Genomic DNA, 19,677 nt, shown 5'->3' with positions numbered 1-19,677 from the left:
ACAAGCACCTAATCTACAACAAACCTGATACTCGCTAAAAATACCATCTAGAAGGATAATCCTGAACAGATGATTATCCTATCTAAATTCCACTTTGCAACTTCTCCTTTTCCCACGCAATTTTGCTAAGAAATGCAAGCATTTCAAGTTGATCAAAGAAAGAACAGATGCACACCAACTTTACACTCACACTTAATGAACGATTTAAACCCAGCCTTCCAAATCGCCTGTGAAATTTACCTTGGTTTCCTCTGCAGACAGAAACCCTGACAATGCTGTGAGCTGCTACCATGTCATGTAACATAACATATTGCTGCAAAGGGGAGAAAACAGTTCGTTATTTAAAAGCACAGCTTGTCGTCTTCTAAATGCACATTCTATCTCTACAAGTAGAAGTGATGAGATGTTTTACTAACATGCTTTTACAACAAAATGTTACTCAAAACATTCTCTTCAACATTGTTTAGGAAACTTATGGGCAAATAAAGTCAGAGTGCATCAACCTGTACAGGTTCCTACTTTTAACAGCATTCTGGAAGCAAATATACACTGCCACACAAAATGTTATAAAAACATTGTTTAGTCATTAACATACATAAGTAAAAACTGCCGTAGTTGTATGAACTTGGATTAAGGTAAGAGGGGTTTTTTTTTGTCTCATCTGAATTCAGAGATTGTAATTTAAGGATAATTACTACTTTTATTTCCATCAGCTACAGCTAAGTCTGCAGAGAAAAATGCATCACCAATTTAACAATCCACACGTTTGGCTGGTGCTCAATTCCGTTGGACTTTTTCAAACAGAAGGAAACAATGCCAGATGGAATCGCTACTGTCAATACAACTTGGTACATAAACTTGTGTCCGGGTTCTATTTAAGTGAGGTAGTGTTTCTGTTATCTGAGGTCAACCTACTGATTCAACAGCATGGAAAGTCAGCAGAGAAGAGTCTCAAAGAGAACTGTAAATCCAAATTCTTTCAGCTCAAAGAGGGAAAACCTATAACAATATTCTACCTATATACCTCTGAAAAATTCTTAAAGATTTGTAGGCAATTTCACAACAAAATCAATCAATCAGTAAAAAGCTGAAAAGATGCATCTGTTTTCTTTGAACTTACCTTTCTAATGGTGTAGAGTGAGCTAATAATGGATATTACAGACATGATCACAATTGCTAATGCATAGTAGTAATATTCATCAGTGATCCACAATATCACACTGAACAACTGAAAAATGTAAAAAGGGTTGAGAACCTAGAAGAGTGACAGAACATTAAAGTTACACCAAAAGGTCACATGCATTGTCCATCAGAAGAGAGTCAGAATCCTCCTCCTCCTCCACGAAGGAGATATACCTTTCAGTTCCTTATATGTGATTTTTGCCTGTTTTGCCAAACTGATCCCTCTTTTTCACTACTTCCTCAACCCCTCAAAAGCAGTTCTCACTAAAATAATACACGAATACATACTTTTAAGACTGTGTGCATTTTCCCCTACACCTCAAAGCAAAATGATAGGAACATCTGATGCACCTGAAGTTACAATTCTTAAATGAATCTGGATGTCACTGTCTATTTCTTATTAATAAATGCACTGACACCTCAAGTTCTTACTCCGTTAGTTCAGGTTGGAGAGTTTCTTTGTTCAAAAGCTTCTATCACACATTATTATAGCACATGGATAACAAGTCAATTATTCAAATCCACCTGATACAAGGAAAATGGAACAAATCCAACAAAAGTATATGCAAGAACACATTTGATTTGATACATATGTTGTAATGTATAATCCCTGGGCTGATAATGAAGAACACATCAGTCATTTTATGTTTGAAATTAACAACAAAAAATAAATAAAATGCATACCCTCTCAAAGAATTCTGACACATTTTCTAACATCCTTGCTAAGGCACCAGGTTGTGAACTCTGAAGAGCTTACAGCTGAGGCCTCTTAAGTTTGAGCTCAAAAATAAAGGTCCATATCATTTTGCTTTACAGTGCTGGGCTCTGGGAGAAGGTTTCTGGTTTACATTATTATTCGAAGATCAGTCCAACAGTCATTGTACTTAAAGTAACTTTTAATAATATACTTTTTTTTTTTAATTTGTCAAAGAAAAGATCTTACCTCCTTAATCAGAAGCTTAAAAATGGAAGGCACTTTCACAGCAATTTCATTTACTCCATAGAATGTTTTTCTGCATTAAAAGAAGAAAAATATTGAAAGACAGTTAAAATTTTTATTAGAAATCTTATTCACTTCAAAGTAATTCCATTAATATGAGAAAGTATAAAATATTACTTAATCTGTGGCCTCTTTTATTTATCATATTGTTTCAAAAGGTGTTTATCATAAAACATTTACCCAGTGAGATGCTCCAATACAAAGATAAATATTTTATACTTCAATTTAAACTGTAACTTAATTTTTAGGTTCTTTCATAACAAGATTTCCCTGTGAACTGTGTATAGGTCCAGTGTTATTAAATATGTCATTCTGAAAGCCAATATGGGGTTCTCATTAACTTAAGCTCAAACAAGTGTTAACTCTTACCCTGCAGTAAGACACTGTTTTCATGGTTCTGTATCTTAGTTTTATTCTTAGCATGAAGAAAGGCAAATCATGAAAGGGGGAGCAAGAAACTAACCTCTGATGGGATCTAAGCTGGTTAAATGACATTGACATGAAGAAGCCCTTAAAGGATGTTCTTAAGGAAAAGGCTTTTATTGTAGGAAAAGACACAAGTTGACAGAAAATGGAATGATGAGCAAGCAGATGCTTCCATATTTTAAACTCTAAGAAGTCTCATTTGCAAAAAACAGCCAGGAATGCAACAGAACCCAAACTATTCTAGTTTGGGTAGTGTATCAATAAATTAGAACACCAATAATTAAGTACATATCTACATTTTCACAATATATATTCCAGCTTGCTGTTCACATTTGAGAACTAAGAAATCCCTGAACTATGTATCATTAACGTTACATTTTAAAGGTTTTTTCTAGACTAAGTTCTTCTCTACCTATGCACTTCAGCTGTGTCCCTCAACAGGCATATTTACACAGTTAGTCTAAAATAGCATGTTAATTTTTTTTTTTTCCCCCCAGTTCTTTCTTGCCAACCAGAATTAAAAGTGGGGAATGCATTTAGCCCCAACCAACCAGAGACAGATCCATGCAAGCTATGGGACACGCCTGTGATACTAAGTTTTTAAAATTAAAGCCAAAGTCCTGAGACCTGGGAAGTTTCAGCCTGATCTTCCTAAAATAAGAAATTAGTTACGGTTTAGGCCAGGTTCACTGCTTCCTGGCATCCAATATTCCTTATTAACCATCTAGCACACTATCCCCTCTCTCACAATGGCCACTAGCGAAGGATGGAAAAGAAAACAAGAAGCAGCAGAGTGATCTCCCTCAACGTTCCCTTCAAGCCTTCAACAATCTGCAGCTTGATACAAATGAGCACCTTTCCAGCTAAAAAACTCTTGATGGACTTTTCCACTGGGAATCAGTCTATTTGCCTCTGAACCCATAACACACCCTTCAACAATGACAATATGTTATGGTAACGTTTATGTCACTTAAAGGTGAGTTATGTGGAAAAAATAACTACTTTGTCTTACATCAACTGCCAAATTTCACTGTATACCTGCCAGTGTGGTTGAAAACATAACTACTTGCTATTCTTTTTGCACACTCATTCTACTTCAAAAAGTAGTAAGCACAATTTCAGAAATTATTCTGAATTACTTTAAGCAATAGTTCCAATTCCCATGGTCAGTGTAGTTTAAGAAAAGTAAGTCAACGCAATATCAGAGTCTAGTTCCTACTCAACGTATAAGTAAGAAAAACAAGAATTTCATACATCTAACAGCCTTCTTTGAAGGAAGTATAAGAGCCTGTCTGTAAACACTAATCACTCAATAGTCTTCTAGTTTTGTTAACACTTTGAGCACAGGCAATGGAACGAAAACAATTCTTCCCTCAAACACTGTAATATTACCTGTAATCTTGCGTCGCCTTTGTCAGTCCTGTGCTGTGTTCATTATGAATTGAAGAACAGAATGTAGATTCATCTAGACCTCTAAGTAAAGGAAAAAGTCAATGAGATATTTAAGAAACCTGATGTTTAAAATGAAGTATTCAGTAACTCAAGAGAGCTAGGTCTTTGCCAAGAGTTACACTGTATTATAAAAGAACATAGTCTATGGATTAATGTTTTTCTAGTTATTTTTGTCACAACCGCATATACCAATGAGATGTTAAAAGCAGTTCTCTTGTTGACATGTCTTGCTCTGTACAATAGTCATATCTATTTCAATCAAAATGGAGATACACTTAAATGAAGTAAAATACTAGCATAGCTAGTATTCAAAGGCCTCTAAAAAGTGAGCAAGTTGTATAAAACATTATATGAAATCAATATGGATTAATATTTCTTCGAATTATCTTCATTTGTCTCTAAGTAGTAATGGAAGCATTTTAGAAATAATTACTAATCAATTTATCAAATACATCTATACTGAAGCTATTTTGCAGCATCTTGCTATCAAAATTTTATCCATGACTAGGTAAAGTACAGTCTACATTTTAAGTACTTCCTTATCACTGGAAGACTCATGTTCACAGGACTTTTCTACATGCTGTGAAAGCAAATGCTATAATTTAGAAGATCTGCAGAAAAGCAGCACACCTGAAACATCATTATGTTTACAGCTATGGGATCATTTCAACTACCAAACTCAGTAAATCGGACATATAATGCCCAATATCCAGGCATTTTCTAGCAGCCATACTTTGGATGCACAGGAAAATATCGTTACATTCCCAAAGGCTTTCACAGATGACATGAAAAAAACAGCATTATTCAACACAAGTCTTTTTTATATTGGATATCTATTAAGTTATCTACTAAAAAGAATTCACAGTTGTCCCAGGTAAGAAAAAAAACACTCTTTATTGTGCACATATAGCAACAATTACTTCCATTCTCTAGAATACAGGGAAAGCTTTAAACATCCTCACTATTGCAAAGGCTAGGACCATGTTTCTGCCTACTTCTCATAAAAGAACGGAAGGTGAAAATGTTAATGTGTTCATCTGGCCACAGATTTACAAGGTTTCTCTAAAATTTTTCAAGTTCAAGGATTTTAAAATTACGATTTTTAGATGAATACACAATTCTCTGTTAATAACTGTGCCTTTCCTCCCATTCTATCCCAAATGATTCAATTTTTCTTTTCCTGCACAAAAAGGAATGTAACAGTGCATTTAAGAAGGGTCCCTAAAACTAAGTGCTTTATATGCAAATATGCATACCTATGTGCATAATGTCCATGCAAAGACAAAGCTTCCAGCAGTATATTACCTGCTTTTTAACATAACGTTACAGTACTGAATTCCCAGGGCATTTAAAAAAAATCCCTGTGTGCACACAGTTTATTACATAAAGCACTCATCAACTCACTCAGATTCAGTTGACACTAGCTAAAACAAAACAGACATACAAGGTCAAAGTTGCATCCTCTTTGGCTATGTGACCAAGTCTGATTCAGTTAAGAACAATTACACTTGCATTTCCTGTGTTTAAAACAGTGATCTTAATATTACGTTATTATAAAAAGAACAATGATATGAAACTCAAGCTCTCATAACTGAATTACTTGCCCAAGAAATCTTAATTTGCCTCCCTTCTGTATTGTGCTAAGTCTTTAATTATGTGATCAAACTGTTCTGTCTGGATACTTGCATAATTCACTACACAGAGTGAATCTATCTTCATGATGCAGTATTGTGCTTAGATCACAACTACAACTGTGTTGCTTGCCTTACAGATTTTACTATAAAGCCCTCAGCCTCATATACCATCTCTTTACAAGTATTAACTTGATTCTCTACCACATTATTAGGTAATACCAATTTCTGTTTTTTGCTTTTTATTAATCTGCTCTTCAGTTTATGTATCTTGATGAAGGACAAATTTTTAAGACTTCTTTTCAGAATATTTATCATTCGTAAGTTCAGCTATTATTTCACAGGTGGTATCTAGTATTTATTATTTCACAGGTGGTATCTAGTATTTATTATTTCACAGGTGGTATCTAGTATTTCACTACATGATCATATCTAATCCACTTTAGAGAAAAGTTATAGCAAACTCTCATTCTTATTTGATCTTGTGCAAAAGTGACTTAGTACTCTGCCAGTATCAGGTATGTCTCAGATCCAGCTGTTTCTCCTCTTTATTATCCCATTGCTAAATAATGGTGTCCAGCTCAGCTACAGTACCTGACCAAACAAGTGGTAAGGCTCAGTCATTGCTAATACATCAAACAAATGAAAGTTTGGCATATCAGCAAGAATGTGATTGAATAAATGCTCACAAAACTTCACAGGCATATCTGAGATTTTTCCGGGGCTTATAAATTGGCTGAGTTATCACAAGAACATCAAAAGGCACAGTCAAACAGCCAACAAATACCAAGTTTCAAGTTGCTGCTTTAACACTAAGGAACAATATTTTTTTCTAAACACTTAGAGTCATATGATTTTTTCCCATATCTGTTCTTAGCATAAAAGTATAGTTTTGAGGTTTTTTTTAAAATCTCATCTGTGGGAAATATGCCGTTTGAACAGTTTAAATTAGCAACACTACAGGCATGAAAACGGGACCCTGTAATGCAAAATGACAAGCGTCACTACCTGCACCACTGTAATTCATGGGAGGCTGAACATAAAAAATGCATACAAAGCTTTTAATTATTTACACATGAACTGAGACATTTCCACTCTCCCAGAGGAGGAGTGCTCAGTTTTGTAACTGCTTGTATTATGATAATTTCTTTAAATTGTTGTCGTTGCTGATAACTTTCTATACTATTTGCACACACCTTTTTCAAAAACTTAGGAAACATTTGCAGAGTATGTTTCTTCTTACAGAAATTTTGGCTATTTTTCTTTCCTTCAGTCACTGGTCATTAATTTTTTCTGTATGTAGTGCTTGGACTTTTCCGCATGATGGTTCAATGCAGTGAACACTGATTTAAGTTAAAAAGAGGTTTTATTTCTGATCTGAACTTCTTATTTTAACAAGCCGTTGTCAAAAACGGAGAAGCCTGTGTTCATTTAACTTGTTAGCACTATGAGAAGGCCTTATCAGTAGCATCAGAAAAAAGAACTTTCTTCAACCCTAACATTGTGCAACAGTACTGCTGGATAAAAGAAAATACAGTGCATCACATTCAGTGAGTGCAGCTAGTACTGCCCACTAAAAGACATCTTCTATTAATGCAAGAGGCCTGTTTTTGTTACTAAAGAGTAACAAAAGAGGGATCAAATGCAGCTCAACTGGACTAAAATGTAGCAGCAGACCTACACAAAGGTGAGCAACAAGATATTCGGTGAATTCCCCTCTTCCTAGATACTCCTTTTCGGTCTAGCTCAGCAGCAATGCAAAAAATGTAAGTTATTCCATCAAAGGAAAATTTTTAAGAGCTTATAGAAGGAGAACTACTGGCTATAAACAGGTGCTCTGATTCTCAAATAACACTCCAAGAACAGGCAAAAAGCCTGCAGAGACATGCAGCCTGTCACCCTATACAAATCATGCTCGATAAAGGTAGATGAAACAAATACCTTCCTTCCAAAGTCTCACAGAGTTAAAATCTCCCTGCTCTCACTATGGTTCAAACAAAGACTCAATGAGCTAAAACAGCTGGTCAGAATATGATACCAATTTTCACCATGTTCTTAGGCATGCTATTGTATTTAAAAAAAAAAAAAGGCAGTTTGAAGCACAACACAAAAGAAAAAAGTATTCTTACCGTACAACATCAAAACTTTGAACTGAATCACTCCAGAAATACTTCACGCTGTGATGTGTGAAATAACGAATCTGCAAGGGCAACAAACACAGATATTAGACTAGCACTGCTTAATACCTCTCTTCTGATTGACAGCAGTAGAAAGTGAATTTAGAAAAACTTCACTGAAAAATGAACAGTTTTCTTTCAAAATAATTTTTCAGGCATTCCACAATTTCCAGTAACAGGTTATTGAGGAAAAGATTTGTGCTCCACCCAAAGAATGACTTAGCCTTTTAGACAAAAGTGTACTTAAAAGCTCATGTGTACTGTACTCTGTGTGTGTTTACTCTAGATACTACTTGAGATACTTTGAAAATTAGCAAGCGTAGTATTGAAGGTTTACTTACAGGCAAATATTTTTTCAAATCATTTTGATCCTCTTCTGCAGCAGATTCACAGAAATGAACAGCATGGCCATTTGAAACCTTGTGTACAATAGGATTAGGATTCTGTAAAGGATGGGTTCCCAAAGAAGGCATAATGCGAACCTTTGCACAAAACCATATCTTGAATTCATCCTTAAAAAGAGGGAAAAAAATGAGTTGGTTGAAACACCATTTAAACAGCATTTTACTACAACAGCTGTAGCAAAATGTGGCAACAACAGATGAGAGATTAGCAGAGCCCATATATAACTACAGAAGATATCCCCAAGTTAGTTTCAGCTACCTTAAGAATATATTTTCTTTCCACAATTCTAAAAGCGTATTTTTTGCACTGGAAGATTTGGGTGGGGTTTTTTTTTAAGCAATGAATCTTGGTACTTGAATTTTGACATCTTCAGCCCTTCACAATTTAATATAGTTGTTCCATCGTAGGAGGAACTATGGGATTCCTATGCATTCAGCTACACCCACCCTGCAACTTCAAGTAACTGAGAACTTAACACAAGATCATAACAAGGGACTGTACACAGCAATTGTGGAGGAAGAAAATCACTTGAAATCAAACCACACTTGGGTCCACAGTTACACCTTAATTCAACAAATGTATCGTTCCTGAACAAGGGAGGGAAAACCTGAAAATCATGTTATCAGGTTATATGAACAAGGTATCTGTTCTGCAACTTTTGATGACAACAGCATTCATGTATTTAATTCCTAAAATGCAAAAGCAAAGACTTTCTTTTTGCTATGTTCTCTGCAAACAGCTGTCAGTCTTCCCATATGGGCAGCAAAACTATGTACCGTACCAAGGAGCACAGTTCTGCAGTGCTGTAAAACAAACCCATGCCTACCTTGCATGCAAGGATTTGTGTATTTTAGCAAGCAGCAAGAGGGATGTGAAACAAATGCAAACTGGGAGAAGCGCGCCACTGCAAATTGGGAGAAGCGCACCCTCCTATAGACTTACAGTTGTTCTCAGCAGAACCACTTCACAGTCTTTAAGCGTAGTCCTTTTGCACGTTGCTTTCACACGCCACTGAGGCATCCAGTAGAGGAGGAGGAGAAGAAAGCCACCAGAACAGATCACTCCTACAGTAACTAGCACCAACTTCCAACGACACAGATCATAACCATAGATCTCCTGCATGGAAACAGAGAAATAAATAACAAACAATGACCCTTTTAATTGCTCTAGCTTGGGAAGCCAACATTAATTTTTCATAAAGTGCAGTATTTAAAGCAAATCAAATTTCAAAGCCATTTTCTCCTTTTTCTTTTCTGGGGGAAGGAAAGATTTTAAAAACTTAATACGTGACAGGGAGGCAACAAAAAGGAGGACTGTTTTGCTCAGTCAGAAATACAAACATCAGTAAAAGCCTCAGAAAGGCAGAGCATACACGTTGTTTACAACATTTCATTACAGGACCCATCTCCTCTCTGCATTGCTCCCTAAGGACTTAGGTTGCGACACAACCTGCCTTAACTCTCAGTGAACAACCAAATTGTTGACCACGACCCAGCACAAGCCAGCTAAGCAGTTAAGAGTAAAAGCATATTTGGTTTTGCCAAATGCTGATTTTACCACATCAGCATTTGATTAGCTAGCATACACAGTTTTGAATGCTAGCATAGCATTAGTTTTTGTTGCTAGCATACATAGTTTTTGTTGCTAGCAGAATTTCATACTTCCTAAACAAGCATGTAAATATATTTGTCAAACTCTACTTTTTAGTAGAGAAACTGGCTTATTTTCCCTGCCATTTAACAAGAAATGCTACTGTGAAACATCAGAAACTGCAAGCCGCACTGTCAAAGGTTCTGTAACTTGCACCAGCTGGAAAAATCCTCTTCTCCCATTAAAAAACCCACAAAGTATTAAGTGTGCCTTGGTCAAAGGCAAGTACCAACTTAACCTGGTATCAGCCAGGAACAGAAAATAATTCAGTGACTTACTAGATGCTGTGTTACATTCCTGAGTTTCACATTACATCATTAGATTATATTTCCTGCTGCAAAAGGGCAATGAAGTTTCCCATCGAGTCCCACCCACATTGTTCATATTGACACCAACTTTTTGCAAGTTTTTTTGTACTTTTCATTAAACAGTATTAGAAATTGTTTAAACTCCTTTCCTAAGAAAAGGCTTTTCAACAATTTCGTTTTACAGCCTTCTCAGCTGACAAAAAGCAGAGACAAAACCCATTATCTGTTACCCCCAAAACACTGGAGTCAATATTCACTCCTTACCAATAAAAACAGGCGGGTGAAAGATAGTGGGAGAGATTAATGCTTCTTTTGGGGCAAAAGAAAATTATTTCTTCCAAAAAGCATTTATTTTAGTGATCAGACCATAAGCATCTCAGTTTCATTTTTTGTTGTAAGGTGTATTTGCCTACTCTCTGTATTAGAGCTGATCTAGTGAAGAGCAGCTTTTCCTAGCAGCGTGCACAAAGAAGGAACAAGGACTTCAATTCACAGGAATCTACCATTTTTTAAAACAAAAATCCCTATATACTCCAAATGTTTTCTGCTGTCTCTAGAATGGGCCAGAAATTTAAAGATCAGCTGCCACTATTTTCCTGTTAAAGCTAACTGCTGCATCTTCCAGGACAAATAAGAGATATCATTACTCTAGTAGGAAGTGAAGTTTATGTGCTACCACATACCCATAAAACTGCTTGTCATGCTTTAGGGAGTGGGTCTTATCTGCATAAATACGAATATGCAAGAGTATACAGAGTACAGTCAGATCATGGAGCATTAACCTGTTTTAAATGACAAGAAAAAAGCTCCAAGATTTGAAGAAAAACACCCCAACATTTGGCTTGCATATTCCTTTAAAAAAAAAATTTAAGTACCAAAGTCTTTTATCTATTGGACTGCTGACCTCAATGTAGCCAACCCAGAACCTTTGCAAAGGTTTTCAACAAAAACATTCCCTATCCCAAAACTAGATTTCTTAATACAAAAAAAAGATTATCAAGGATAACCTTATAAAATTGCTAAACTCATTTAAACTGAGACAGTCCACTTCCTCATGTAATACGCCAAATTTAGAGAGAAAACCATGAAAATGTGTTTCTTTCACTGTACAAAAATAGATGAACAGAATTAATTACCATCTCATCCTCCTGTGCTTTATTGACAAGCTTCTTTTCTTCTTTCTCCATGTTTAGTACGATATGGAACTTCTCGACTTGAGATATGGAAGACCTTTAACAACAAAAGAATTAAAAATTGAAGCAACATTACTGATTTTATACCTAAGTATTAGGTCGTTTTGAGTTATTTTTTCTAAGTGCATACACATAAAACACACTGACAACATATTAACATAGATCTTAAATTTGCACTGTTACTAGTTTCCAGTAGTAATGACCCAAGGAGCTCTAGTAAAGCTTTAAGATTGAACACTGGATGAATGCAAGTGAAATATTGCAGAAACAGCAGGCTTTGAAGGACAGAAAAGAGCTTGTACCAATTTAACTTGGCTGCATTCTACATGCAGCAAGCAGTTTTTGGTACATTCTACAAACTTCATGATGGAAACATAAATTAAACCTGTAAAAAAAAAAGCTTAAAAGTAGCTCAAGATTACACATTTCTATCATTCTATACTGTAATAACTCCAATCAGATGCTTTCAGAACCCAGGTTATCCTCCACAAGGAAAGGCATTGTACCCCTGAGATGTGCATTTCTCATCTGAGAAGAAAAATAAGTATGTGCTAAAAAAACTTTAGTCCCCAGTTTAATATTTCTAAATCAAGACATCCTTAATGGTCAGTTAGTCTTTTCCCTTCTTTCCAATTCTTTCACCATTCAATTTGTATCAATGGGTTCATTTCTTATTGTAAATCTCTTATAGTTGCAAATCTTGAGGGGTGCTTTGAGTACAGATTATGATCACAAGTTTCACGAACAGGGAAAGGCATGAAAAATAGGAAGCTGTCTATGAGATCCCTATTCCAATAGGAAAGAACTACAAACAAAAGGCTACAACATACTATGAGGCTCATCAGAAGTTTCAATATCACATAAACAAAGAAAATCAAAGATACCAAGTCAAAAAGCTAAATTTTTGAAATTAAAACTTCATCTAACCTTCATTTGGGCACCCCTGTACATGTTAATTGTATACAATTTATAATTAATGCACCCGTATCATATTTCCACAGGACCACCTACCATAGTTAAAACCACTGAATAGCCAGTGCTCACCTGCCAAGGCATGGATTAACTATCATTCTCTGCACTGACATTGTACAGCCTTTTTTTTTTTTATTTACTGCACATATATAAATCTCTCTGAAGACAGCACTTCATACCACAGCATATAAGCAGTCCTCAAGCATTAAGGATTCACTGTCATAGCACAAGTAGTTATTGTAATTGTCATTTTTCAGACAGAAGGCTGTTAGAAAAAAAAAACCCAAGGTGAAAGCCATCCACTTAACTTCATCTCAGCTGTCCATTGACGACTAGGATGCCACTTTTCAAAATACTTAGTATTAGGTAGCATTATGATAAAAGCACAACCATTACCAAGTTCTTTGCTGTCATTAACTCCCCAACATTTGCACAAACTAAATCACCAGACTTCAAGCCAGATCCTCGCAAAGCCAGCCCCTGGATCCATGCACTTATATTCAGCAGCAATGCCAACTTCAAAAGGTCCTTCCTCCCAACTCCTGCAGTTTATCAACATCATCACATCCTCACATGTTTTCTGCAAGCTACCACCTCCTTTCCAATTAAGCTAACAAATGAAGCAGGAACCCAACAGAAAAGGTTTCTGTTGCTGCCCAAACCTGAGTCTCCTCAGAAATCTACTCCCACTGCTGAATAAGGTCCTAGTGGAAGAAACACACAATCACAGCAAAGAACTGCATCACAACACAGGGCTCAGTCACAGGTGAAAAACAACTCAGCACTTCATAAATTGAGTGCTTGATACAGTGTGTATTCTGTTCTGTACGGAAGGCAGTGAATTTGATAACAACTGTCGTCTTTGATAGAAACACCAGCTCACACACTCCTTGGTTTGTTAAGCGGAAAATTTTCTATTACTATCCAATCCTGAACTACGAATACCTTTCTTCATTTCCAAATTAATCTGCAGTAAGCCAAAAGATGTGCACCACTGATACTTCCTTATCTGTTACACAACTCATGCAAGTTCTAAAACACATTTTTGTTTAAATTGCCACTTTTCTTCACTAAACAGCTTTTTATCCTGGGAAAGATATATACATGAAACCAGTTAAAATGTGTCCTAAACCTACACATGGTTGCTAAGAAAGCTCCTGAGAACAATCTTTGAATTAATAACAAACAATTTTACATACACCGTACAAATCACATTTTCAATCAAGAAGTCATGCAGCCAGAAAAAGTTTTGTGAGTTCGCAGCTCCATGAGAGAATTATTAGATTTATCATATTTGAACTAGTCTGCTCTTAAACAAACATGCATTTCCCCACTATAGTGTACTGCAACATCAAAAAAAGTGCCTGTAGGCAAAACTCCAATCCTGATAAACATATCTAGCAACAACTGTACTTGATACAGGAAAGCACCAGGCAGCAAATTAAATGCAAACAGCTTCAAGATCAATAAATCTCAACTGACATTTCCATACGGCCAACATGTCGGCACCTAATGGGACACCGCGGCAGCATGAGAGAGAAGTGCAATTGCTTTAATTTAGGGCTGTTCCACAGCTAGGAAGGAGCGTCAAGTTGTTGGTCTGAAGAAGCACGAATGGAAATCTCAGCACTGAGAACACCAGCAATAATTCCTGTGATTCAATGAGTTCTTTGAACAGCTAGGTAGAATCACACAGGGAATACATGAGGAGCATTAGGAGGCTATTTTTGACTCACATCATTAGCTCCATCTGCATTATTTTATACAGACTCATTTACTGATCAACCTTCAACTAACACACACATTCTCAATATTTCACATACTGCCTGTAATTTTCCATATTAAACTCAAATTCAAATCTCTAAATTTAGAAAACATTACAGATCCTTTCTTAGTTGATGGGTCATGAAAATCATTACTATTCAGCAACAAAGAACAGCACTCTTTCTCCAATCTTAGCCCTTTTGGCATATCATCAGCCCAAACTCATCATCAAGAGTTCAAACGCATAACTGCTTTGGGTTTGTTTCTCACTGCCCTGCTGAAAGTTGGGGTTGAACACCACCACGGGCTCCACAGGGTCGCCCTCTTTGGAGACAACTTCAGGCTGCTGGGTCAGACTGAAGAAATAAGTAGCACCATCTCACCAATTCAGAAGAGACTTTAGCGATCTGCATTTGATCTTCCTTCTATAATACGGTGGGAAATTAAACATTTCAATACTTAATATTTAATTAAATATTTAAATAAATGCCTTGGACTTTTCAGACTACAAGGGAGTACGACATTTTACTAGTACTCGAAGTGAGGTTGAAATCCACTTACAAGAAGCAACGTGGACTCAGAAATATTCAAATATAAAGTGCCTCTGATGCAAGGGCTGCCACTCAGCCTCTCTCCAGCACAAGTTCCCTGGAGCGAATAGCTGGTGAAGTCCCTTCCCCCTTTAACAAACTGAAAATAGCAGCCAAAAAGCACTATTTATTCCTTTTAAAAAAAGGGGTCAAAACCAACGGAAATGGTGAAAGTTACTGTCACTCTACTTACATAATTTTTACTCATTGAGCTACTATTGTACAGCCAAGCATATTCTGGAGTCAGAAGAGTAGGAAGTATCAAAAACGCCTGTCAAAGAAATGCTGTTTGCCACAGACTGAGAATGAAATCATCTGCAACGTTTCAGAACAACATAGGTATAAATTTAACAAATGGTAAAGCGATCAGCTGAACAGTGTCTGAACTGTAAGTATTCCTAAGAGCATACACATTGGAATCACAAGCTTAAACAGTAAATTTGCAACTTTGTAAAAAAAGTATATCAAAATTAAGTTAAACTGCATTTGCTAATTGCCTCTGTTCTGAAGAGTATGTAGCCATGAGTAGGACAGCACTTGCAGTTTCAGATTTAAGTCAATATTATTTTGGAGCTGAAGTAGATCACAAACTGGATCATTGGAGAAATTACAGCAGTGATTACAGACCTTAAAACTACATGCATTCCCCACAGTAAAGAAAATGTTGCACCTTTTCTGAATTACTACACCAATATCTATTTGTTGAGCTATCCTGACTAAACAACAGGGATACCACGCAGTTCTACAAAAATATTTATAGGCAATAAACATTTGTAGCAATAGTATAAAAGGTGCAAGTGAACTCATGGCATATTTATTAAGGAAAATGTTGTAAAAGAACTACAGTAAGTCTCAATCAGTATACCTGAAGAGTTCTGCAAGCCACACTTTCGAAGGACTACTAGCTTATCTGAAGTCAGTTTTCTAATAGTTGGCATAACTAACAAACTACTTCAGTACAAATTTTACCCTTCAAGTTTGACTTGGGGGGTGGGAAGCAGAGATCTTCCCTCTGTTCTCAGCATTTGTCCCAAATCCATAATTCTTAAAAACTAATTCTGCTTTAGCATACATACATTGTTGCCATCAGTTTATTCTTCCAGTTTTCCAATTTAACCAGAAGTTTCACAATTTCAAGAGAAAAATTCGAAGGTCTGGAAAGACTACAGATACGAAAGAAGAAACTTTTGATATATCCTGCAGTCACCAGGTAATTTAAATGCCAAGTTTCTCAGATAAGAATATAATTTTGACAGCTCAAGTCTTTAGTAAAATCCATGTATGGATACGCATAAAAAAATTATCAAGTTGTTACGTATGCTTATGCTCTGTCATCATTCGTCTGCTTAAAATACGCAAGTAAACAAATTTACAAACTTGTATCTTAAACATTCCCCATTTCTTTCTTTTCAGATATTCATAAAAATCCTGAGATAACTAAAAGAGTTTCTCTTACCAACAAGCAGTCCAGCAGCTGTCCTCTGCACTTGCTTTTGTTATCGTGAGTTAGCGAGGCAGTTCTTAATAACTGAGACCCTATCTACAAGGGAAGTCCTGACAAATGAACTATTTTGTCTAAAATCTAAAAAAAGTCTCCAAGGGCTTTTCAAACTGTTATCAAAAGATTAACATATCAAAGAAAATTTGGCACTGCTTGGAATGCTTCTTTTTTTTTCCCTCTTCCCTCCAGTGTGGCCGAACAATTGCAAGACTGTGGCCGGGCTGGCGCGGAGGCTGCGCTTCCAAGCACCAGCCGCCCGGTCCAGCTCCTTCTATTCAAACCACAAATGCCTCACCAGGAGCCTGCAGTTTCAGGTCTATGCACGAGTCCTGATACTATCTGCCCAGCTAAAAGCATCTACGCTTCTGACCAAACCCTTCCTTGTATTTACAGCTGTTGTGAGCGAAGATAACAACATTAATTTCAAGTAGCTAATTGATGACAAAGGTGGCAGTTAAGAAATACACACATTTCTCACTCTCAGCATTTTACAGTTTATCACAGAGCATAACGAAGCAATCACATACACCAAACTGGACGACCTTTAGAGATCAAGTGCTACAAAGATAAAAAAGGGAACTTGGTCACTACCCAAACCTTGCAGAAACAAGCTACTTTTCTGTACAAGACAAGGATCAACCAGCACTGCTTTGGCAAGAACACAAAGGGCAAATGAAAAGATCTAGCAAGGCAGACAGGAAAAGCAAGAGATGCATGAGAGAGGCCAAATTTAAAAACCACCTATGTGCAAAGGTTAATATGAGCCAATCTTCCTCAGCTCCCTATGTAATCACTGTCATTACATAAACCAAGCACCATAAACTTCTACAGGAAGAGAATTAAGACCAAAAAAACCCAACTGACCTGTCCAGAAAAAGATCATGATGTAGATCAAACATGAATCATATTCCTGAAATCTGATCTAAGTGACCTGTCTGGCTCTCCTGGGTCCAAAGGATCCATTATGGTATCTTTAAGGGCTACTGAAAGACTAAAAATCCTTTTCCAGAACTTATTTACAACAAATATATCCTCCATTAAGAGACACTTTACAGCTCTGGAGTTGAAAATTAAGTTTCTAAATAGCTTGATGTCACTCCAAGTTTTTCAGATTTCTGAATTAAAAAATATCTTGAACAGTCTTTCTTAACTGTAGATAGTGCCTGTTGCATAGCAGACAGACATCATCTTCAACTGTATCCTGACTAGCTGTCAAAACACAGAAAAACCCTGTTTTGTTTTGAAACTAGAAAGCCAAACATTATTTCAGTCACTCACAAATTAAACGTTTCTGCACTTTAGAGCCATACTTCCAACCCTTTACCACAAGAAGGAATCAACCTCGCAAGGTAACAGACCTTACAAAGGCAATGTTTACCACCAGGGCTTATTCTTGTTCCAGGAACATGCGATTCCCACACACTGAGAGCAGTTACCAAGTAGTCAATTTTTTCCACACATTATGGTAATGGTTTCTGGCATTCATGCAATGGACCTACAGGAGGTAAGCAATTGCCTTACATATACAAAACACCAACTAATGCTCAATCTCTGCCATACTTGCAGTTATGAAATTAAAAATCGAAGAAGTACTCAAACCAGAAGAGCAATAACAGGTCTGGAAGAGGTATGAATGTATCTTCTGAGAATACATTCAGTTTCAAAAATACATCCGGTTTCTTAAGAAAGATGAAAACACAGCCTGGGCTACAGCTGACCATTAGCAGAAGATGGCAGTTAATTTTACAAAATGACTGACAGAGGAAAAGTGTATTCTTCTGCCCTGCCATAGAAGCCAGCTTTCCACATCACCCTGGCAAGGGCTCCGTATCAGGTGCTGCATGGGAGCACTTGGCACATCCAAGGAGATGGTGCTTTGGAAGACAGTTCTGCACTCGTACCTCAGGCAAAGTGCCAAAACATGCTCTGAATATTAAGTGTATTTCAAAATTTGAATGTTATAATATGCCCATATGCATATAAAACAAAGTAGCTCTTATCTAACTACTAGCAGTAAAAAACAATGAAAATGCTTCTTCAAAATTATTGCGGAAAGATTACGAACTTTTTTCCCCCAGGCCACATAAACACTTCTCAGCAGGGGAAAAAAAAAAAAGAAAGGAAAAAAAAAAAGAAAAGAAAAGAAAAAAATCTGTTCTTGATCCAAGAGCTCCTTTGCCATCTTGCTAATGAGACCTCCTGGTCTACACAACACTTGCCAGCACTGACCATGCAAAGTTGCATTCAATACATCACTTTCAATGCACGTGTAGTATTTAACCTGATGTCAGAATTGCCAGCAGCCGAGGAAAGAAGTTCTAGGTATAGCTTAAGAGATCATGCTCTAGAAAAAGCACACTTTTAAATGGAGCTATAAAAATAGAAGGAAAAGTCTTATCAGCTATTACTATTTGAGCTTGCAGCTCCTGCGCATGCCAACTGCCAGTAAGTTCCACATACAATACCTGAAAAGCTGAATCGAAAACACTGACTTCATTTAAAATGTGCTGTACCAATAAATAAATGGACAAGGACATAAGGCTAAGAAGATGTAAGGATCAGAAAAAAATAAAGATAAAAAAAGATTTAGGAGGACATTCTTCTCAAACCGTATCACATAACAAGCTGCACACATTAAAAATCAATCACCAAAAAAAAAAAGCAAACTTGAACAGAACATTTCAAGCTTTCAAGAGCTGAAACCAAAGCTTCTGCCCAAAGTGTCTTGGACGTAAGCCCCATATTTACTTTCCAGTTCTTCTCCTTTACGTAAAAGATCCTATTTCAGCATCTATAAAAATAATGCACTATTTCCTAAAATTTCACCACCGGCTGCTTTCGAAACAGGTTGATAGAACCTGCAGCCACTCAAAATGAAAAAAGGACCATTTTCACTTGGACTTGCAATTAAAAAAGCTAGGAGTCTATTTTAAAGGCTGTAAGAACACCCTGCTAAAATCCACATTATGACATCTTGTCTCCAGTCTGTTATCAGGATTCTTCATCCCTCACTCATTAGTCTCAGTACCTCCTCAAAGGAAAGAGTTTCCAAAGTTCCTGTTTACGGATTCTCTGTCTTCAAGGAGCTTCTGTACACAGGTGTGCCTGCACTTGGCATTTTTGCTTCTCTGATGTGCACCACTGTTGCAGTGACAACTTCCACTTAGTATCTAGGACCACAGCCGTGATTTGGGGCAGATGGGATTACGCTACGCCCTGGACTCCGACGGATCCATACATCTGAGCTGCAGCACAATGCTAGAGACTTCTCACACCACCTGGCAAGCCTGACACCATGCGTGAGAGCCTGCCTTTGCCTGCCCCCAAAACATTAAAGCCATGTCACTCAAAGACCACTTCAAAACTGAAACAGATCACTTCATACCTGATACATAACTTAGCCAAAAGTCTGGGGATATCACATTT

The 19,677-nt window shown here is 36.8% G+C and overlaps 1 protein-coding gene across 1 annotated transcript in view; it reads right to left on the bottom strand.

Annotated features, from left to right (window-relative positions):
* The window catches only part of ATP13A3 (ATPase 13A3), a 59,913-nt gene that overhangs the window by 25,126 nt on the left and 15,110 nt on the right, over positions 1-19,677 (bottom strand). The window contains exons 3-10 of the mRNA XM_050902624.1: positions 11,368-11,461; positions 9,216-9,389; positions 8,210-8,380; positions 7,821-7,891; positions 4,001-4,081; positions 2,126-2,195; positions 1,121-1,255; positions 241-313 (exon numbers count right to left, since the gene is read on the bottom strand). Of these exons, the coding sequence (XP_050758581.1) occupies positions 241-313; positions 1,121-1,255; positions 2,126-2,195; positions 4,001-4,081; positions 7,821-7,891; positions 8,210-8,380; positions 9,216-9,389; positions 11,368-11,461 (869 nt within the window). The remainder of the gene's footprint in view (positions 1-240; positions 314-1,120; positions 1,256-2,125; positions 2,196-4,000; positions 4,082-7,820; positions 7,892-8,209; positions 8,381-9,215; positions 9,390-11,367; positions 11,462-19,677) is intronic.

This window comes from Gymnogyps californianus, chromosome 10, assembly GCF_018139145.2.
Source record: "Gymnogyps californianus isolate 813 chromosome 10, ASM1813914v2, whole genome shotgun sequence".
NCBI classification, from domain to species: domain Eukaryota; kingdom Metazoa; phylum Chordata; class Aves; order Accipitriformes; family Cathartidae; genus Gymnogyps; species Gymnogyps californianus.
This window is presented reverse-complemented; position numbering and strand designations above follow the sequence as displayed.